We start from the raw sequence: 5,737 nt of genomic DNA, 5'->3' as shown, positions 1-5,737 counted from the left end.
CCCGCGGGGCTTTGTGCGAGGGCTGAGGTGTGTGGGGGGGCTGTACAGGGGCACCGGCGCAGCACGATCCGCGGAGCGGGGCGAGCGCGGGGGCGAGCACGAGACAACAGCCCCGTTCCCAAACCATCACGGCGAAACCCGAGGGGCTGCGCCCCCCACCCCAATTCGCCTCGGCTCCCCCTCCCCCCGATACTTCCCCTCATGGCGGGGCGGGGGGCGCTGCCGGGCGCGCGCGGCGGGGGCGGGGCGGGGCGCGGGGGGCGTGACCGTACCGGGACCAATGGGAGCGGCGCTCTCCGAAAGTTTCCTTTTATGGCGAGGCGGCGGCGGCGGCGGCCCGGATATAAGGCGCGCGCGGGCGGCGGGCGGGAGCCGCCGCGAGCTCTGCCTGCCCTCACCGTGCGCGCGCCCCGCTCCCGCCGCCGCCACCTCGCGCCCGCCCCGGCTCCGACCGCGCCACTCCACAAAGGTGAGAGCGGCACCGCCGCAGCGCGGGTAGAGCAACAACGAGATCAGTAATAACTCGATATTGTTGTTATTATTATCGGTGTGATCGGGGCTGTCGGGACAGCGGCGCGCCCTTTGTGCGCTGTGCGGGGTGGCGGCCCCGCAGCGCGCTGCCGTATTCTAAGGGCTGTAGGCGCAGTTCGCAGTTTAACGTTTGTTCTGGGTGCGATGCTCGCGGGGGGGTCGCGCCCCTACCGCCCGTGGGGCTAATCCGCCCCGTAAGAGGATTGCTCGTGGGGCCGGGGGGAGCGGGTGGCTCGGCTGGTGTGTCCCGCCAGCGGCGGGGAGGACGCGGGGTGCGGGGCTTTGTCTGCTCCGGGAGCCGCCAGCGGGGGGCTCGGGACCCGGGGGCGTTGTCCTCGGTGGGGAGGGGCGCGGCTCCCCCACTCCGCACATGCGGGCAGCCCCAGTGGTTGCTGCTTGTAGGGAGGGGGTGGGGGTGGCAGCCCCTGTGCGGGGCGAGGCTGTGGATCGGAACAATACGGGGTTGGGAGGCGCAGGAGGACCCCCCCCGGTGTGCCCGGAGCCGTGGTGAGGGCAGGGTACCTGCTCCGGCACCGACTACACTTCCCAGGCTACCCGTGCGGGGCGGCACATGTGCGGCAGCTGCCGCCGTCCCCCCGACACCGGATTACACCGGCGCGGCCGAAGCCGCCGGGGCTGAGCCTGGGCGGGCGGCAATTGCATAAGACTCTGGCTCCCTGGCGCTAATCCCGCCTGTGGTGCCGCCGGTTGATGGGGCAGAGCCCCGGTCACGCTTGGCTGGTGGGCTGGGCGTGGCGGCCGGCGTTTGTCCTGCTGCGGTTCCTTATTAGTGGCGTGTTGAGGCTTTGGGGGCTGCCAGGGCAGCGCCGCGTGTGACCCCCGGGTCTGTGCAGGGACATCGAGCCCCGCTGGCTGTGCCTGACGCACGGTGGGGCACCGGGACGAGCACCGTGTGACCCCCGGGGCTGGGTGGAGTTGTCGAGCCCCGCCGGTTGGCACAGGGTGGGGTGCTGGGATGAGCACAGGGCGTGACCCCCGGGGCTGTGCGGGGGCGTCAAACCTCACTGCCTGTGCCTGGCACACGGCGAGGCACTGCTAAAAGCACTGAGTGACCCCTGGGTCTGCACGGAGGTGTTAAACCTCATTGGTTGGCACACAGCGGGGTGCTGGGGCGAGCATCGGGGCGTGACCCCCGGTGCTGCGCGGAGGCGTCGAGTCCCGCTGTCCGGCACACGGCGGGCGCTGGGGTGTGGCCGCCACGCCCGGGGTGTGGCTGCCGCCATCCCCCCGAAAGCCGGTAGCGGGAGAGGCTCGGTGCTCCATCCATTGCCTTTTATGGTAATAATGCGAGAGGGCGCAGGGACTTCCTTTGTCCCAAATCCGCGCAGCGCCGAAATCTGGGAGGCGTCGCCCCCTCTAGCGGGCGCCGAGCGAAGCGGAGCTGCGCCGGCAGGAAGGAAATGGGTGGGGAAGGCCTTGGCGGCATCGCCTTCGCTTCCCGCTATCGCCTTCGCTTCCCGCCCGCAGCCATGGGGATGGGGCTCGGTGTGTGACCGGGGATGCTCACGTCTCCTGCTTTCCTCTCCTCCTGCAGTCAGCCATGGATGATGATATTGCCGCGCTCGTTGTTGACAATGGTTCCGGTATGTGCAAGGCCGGTTTCGCCGGGGACGATGCCCCCCGTGCTGTCTTCCCATCCATCGTGGGTCGCCCCAGACATCAGGTAGGTGACTGGGTTGCCTGTTACCCGACAAAAATGAGCAGTTTTTGGTGGAAATGGTTGCCTTCCACAAGAGCAAGAAGCCCTTCTATTTGGTTTTATACTATTAGAGGCTTCTGCGCTGCAGCGCAGCTGGTGGGGAATGCAGCCTCCTGCAGAGCCTTTGTGCAGTGTGTGTTGGAGCAGCTGGCCAAATGCCTTTCCTGATAGAATAGGGACAGTAATTGGAGACTTAGCTTTAGGAAAAGCAGGTTATCCACCCAGTTGGGCTTGTCCTTCAGCTGTATTTAATACATCTTCTTTGTTGTGCAGGGTGTGATGGTTGGTATGGGCCAGAAAGACAGCTACGTTGGTGATGAAGCCCAGAGCAAAAGAGGTATCCTGACCCTGAAGTACCCCATTGAACACGGTATTGTCACCAACTGGGATGACATGGAGAAGATCTGGCACCACACTTTCTACAATGAGCTGAGAGTAGCCCCCGAGGAGCACCCCGTGCTGCTCACAGAGGCTCCCCTGAACCCCAAAGCCAACAGAGAGAAGATGACACAGGTATGTAGAACTCTGGAGCTTGGAGGTACAGCAGATGTTGCTGCAGGCGAGCTCTCCTCTTCCATGTTGTCCTCTCTCCTCCTTCACCACTATTCTCCCTTTTTGCCATCTTCACAGGGTTTTCCTTTCCTGACCTGAGTCTCCTCTTTGCTGGACCTTGACAGGTTTTGTTTGCTCTTCTAAGCTGGCTTTCTCTGAGACTGAACTAGCAACTTGTCTAACTGCTGTTTCTGACTAGGCACACTAATCCATTTACAGCCTTGAGTGACTGTACTGTAGTTTACTTGGCATTTGTTTTGTTCCTTGCTGTGGCATAAAGATGGCTCTGGTGGTGGTGTCCCTGCTCAGGCTCTGACCTGGCAGGTGTGGGTGGGGAACAGGTGAGATAAGCATGGACTTTGAGGGGGAGTGGAGAGATCTCTCTTATCTAGGGGCAAAAGTAAAACTACTTGCATGGACTTGGTATAGACTTGTAGCAAGAACTGTGGGGTTTTTTTTTGCTGTTGACTCAGCCCCGTTCTTTTCTTTCCCTAGATCATGTTCGAGACCTTCAACACCCCAGCCATGTATGTAGCCATCCAGGCTGTGTTGTCCCTGTATGCCTCTGGTCGTACCACTGGTATTGTGATGGACTCTGGTGATGGTGTTACCCACACTGTGCCCATCTATGAAGGCTATGCCCTCCCCCATGCCATCCTCCGTCTGGATCTGGCTGGCCGTGACCTGACGGACTACCTCATGAAGATCTTGACAGAGAGAGGTTACAGCTTCACCACCACAGCCGAGAGAGAAATTGTGCGTGACATCAAGGAGAAGCTGTGCTATGTCGCCCTGGATTTTGAGCAGGAGATGGCCACAGCTGCCTCTAGCTCTTCCCTGGAGAAGAGCTATGAACTCCCTGATGGCCAGGTCATCACCATTGGCAATGAGAGGTTCAGGTGCCCTGAGGCCCTCTTCCAGCCATCTTTCTTGGGTAAGTCCAACTCTTGTAGGATATACCTTGTTGCCCCCAATGTTCCTTATGTGATGGGTGACCTGGAGACCATGGCAGTGAGATACCATATTACTGCTTGTCTGTAGCAAGGGATTTGGGAGAATTGACCAGGAGCCATGGCTCTGTAGTGCCTTCCCACTGGAGGAGCTGCTGGTCCCCTGATTGCCCATAGTAGCTTCTCAGGCTTCCTTGGCTGTGTCTTAGTCCTTGCTGACTTGAGACTTCTTTTTCCTCCCAGGTATGGAGTCCTGTGGTATCCATGAAACTACCTTCAACTCCATCATGAAGTGCGATGTGGATATCCGTAAGGACCTCTATGCCAACACGGTGCTGTCTGGTGGTACCACAATGTACCCTGGCATTGCTGACAGGATGCAGAAGGAGATCACAGCCCTGGCACCCAGCACAATGAAAATCAAGGTAGGATGGAGTTGTGGGAACATCTCAGCACCCCTGCTAGGCTGAAACACACGGTTGGGTGCAGGGGGCATAAGCTAAACTCCTGCTAAAAAAGATAGGTGTCTGTGTCCGGTGCAACCTTAATGGCCTTGGGTCTGGACAGGATGGCACTCACCCAACCATGTGAATAATGAGATTAGTGTAAAGACTGGCTGCAAAGGAGGGAGGTGGGGATGTGAGATTGTGTCTTGATCCTGTTTGGACTTCATGGTATCTTTGTCACGGCTAGATAAGGGAGTTAGGCAGCTCTGCCTTGCAGGGCTGTGCGTGGGCTGTGAGTGTAGTGTGATGCTGTGTCTGACTGGTTCCTCCTCTTCCCTGCAGATCATTGCCCCACCTGAGCGCAAATACTCTGTCTGGATCGGAGGCTCCATCCTGGCCTCCCTGTCCACCTTCCAGCAGATGTGGATCAGCAAGCAGGAGTACGATGAATCCGGACCCTCCATTGTCCACCGCAAATGCTTCTAAACCGGACTGTTACCAACACCCACACCCTTGTGATGAAACAAAACCCATAAATGCGCATAAAACAAGACGAGATTGGCATGGCTTTATTTGTTTTTTTTTTGGCGCTTGACTCAGGATTAAAAAACTGGAACGGTGAAGGTGTCAGCAGCAGTCTTAAAAACAAAACATGTTGGAGCGAACGCCCCCAAAGTTCTACAATGCATCTGAGGACTTTGATTGTACATTTGTTTCTTTTTTTAATAGTCATTCCAAATATTGTTATAATGCATTGTTACAGGAAGTTACTCGCCTCTGTGAAGGCAACAGCCCAGCTCGGAGGGAGCCGATGCCAGTTACTGGTGTTAGGTTATAATTGCTTGTCTGTAAATTATGTAACCCAACAAGTGTCTTTTTGTATCTTTCCGCCTTAAAACAAAACACACTTGATCCTTTTTCTCTTTGATTTGTCAAGCAAGCAGGCTGTGTTCCCCAGTGATAGATGGGAATGAAGGCTTTACAGTCCCCCCACAGGGCCGAGAAGGACCGGTATGTGGGGGAGGGAGGGGCTACCTGTACACTGACTTAAGACCAGTTCAAATAAAAGTGCACACCATAGAGGCTTGACTGGTGTTGATTGTTCATTTTCTTTTCATGCCATTTCTTGACAGTTGCTCCCTGCTCTGATCTTGCCCTGCCAGGCTGCACAGCTCTGCTATCGGGCTGGGAGGGGATGCAAGGCACAAGGCAGGTGGCTCTTGGTGATATGGGGGTGGGGGTAGAGCTGAACATGCCAAACCTGTGGGTCTCCAAGGCTGCCTTGGGCTGGAGCTTTCCAGATACTGACTGTGTAACGGAGCTGTGAGAAGAGTTGGATTTAGCGGGGCTCCAGCTGCACCTTCCCAAATGCTGTCCTGTGTGTGTCTCCTCACTTGTATGTCTAGCTTTCGACTGATGGAAGCAAGTGGGGTGTGGGGAATGCTATAACTGTGCCAGAGCAGCTGCCTTGTCCCTCAGCCAAGGCTCCTTTGAGTAGTCTGCAGCCTCATGTAGGGCAGTATCCCCTCTTCTCCCTG

General features: G+C 57.8%; 1 protein-coding gene across 3 annotated transcripts; it reads left to right on the top strand.

Annotated features, from left to right (window-relative positions):
• The first annotated feature begins 374 nt into the window (after positions 1 to 374).
• ACTB (actin beta) lies at positions 375 to 5,288 on the top strand. Of its 3 annotated transcripts, none has more exons than XM_032704308.1 (6): positions 375 to 469; positions 2,087 to 2,215; positions 2,525 to 2,764; positions 3,299 to 3,737; positions 3,997 to 4,178; positions 4,542 to 5,288. In XM_032704308.1, exons 2-6 carry the CDS (start codon positions 2,093 to 2,095, stop codon positions 4,683 to 4,685), a joined length of 1,128 nt encoding a protein of 375 aa, XP_032560199.1. In that variant the 5' UTR covers positions 375 to 469; positions 2,087 to 2,092; the 3' UTR covers positions 4,686 to 5,288. The 3 variants fall into 3 exon arrangements, with proteins under 3 accessions (XP_032560199.1, XP_032560202.1, XP_032560200.1); XM_032704311.1 differs by lacking the exon at positions 375 to 469 and adding an exon at positions 624 to 725 and having other exon boundaries at positions 4,542 to 5,282; XM_032704309.1 differs by lacking the exon at positions 375 to 469 and adding an exon at positions 697 to 803 and having other exon boundaries at positions 4,542 to 5,282.
• The last annotated feature ends 449 nt before the right edge of the window (positions 5,289 to 5,737 follow it).

This window comes from Chiroxiphia lanceolata, chromosome 16 (assembly GCF_009829145.1).
Source record: "Chiroxiphia lanceolata isolate bChiLan1 chromosome 16, bChiLan1.pri, whole genome shotgun sequence".
Lineage (NCBI taxonomy): Eukaryota > Metazoa > Chordata > Aves > Passeriformes > Pipridae > Chiroxiphia > Chiroxiphia lanceolata.
Note: the sequence above shows the minus strand (reverse complement) of the source record. Positions and strands in the feature narration are given on the sequence as shown.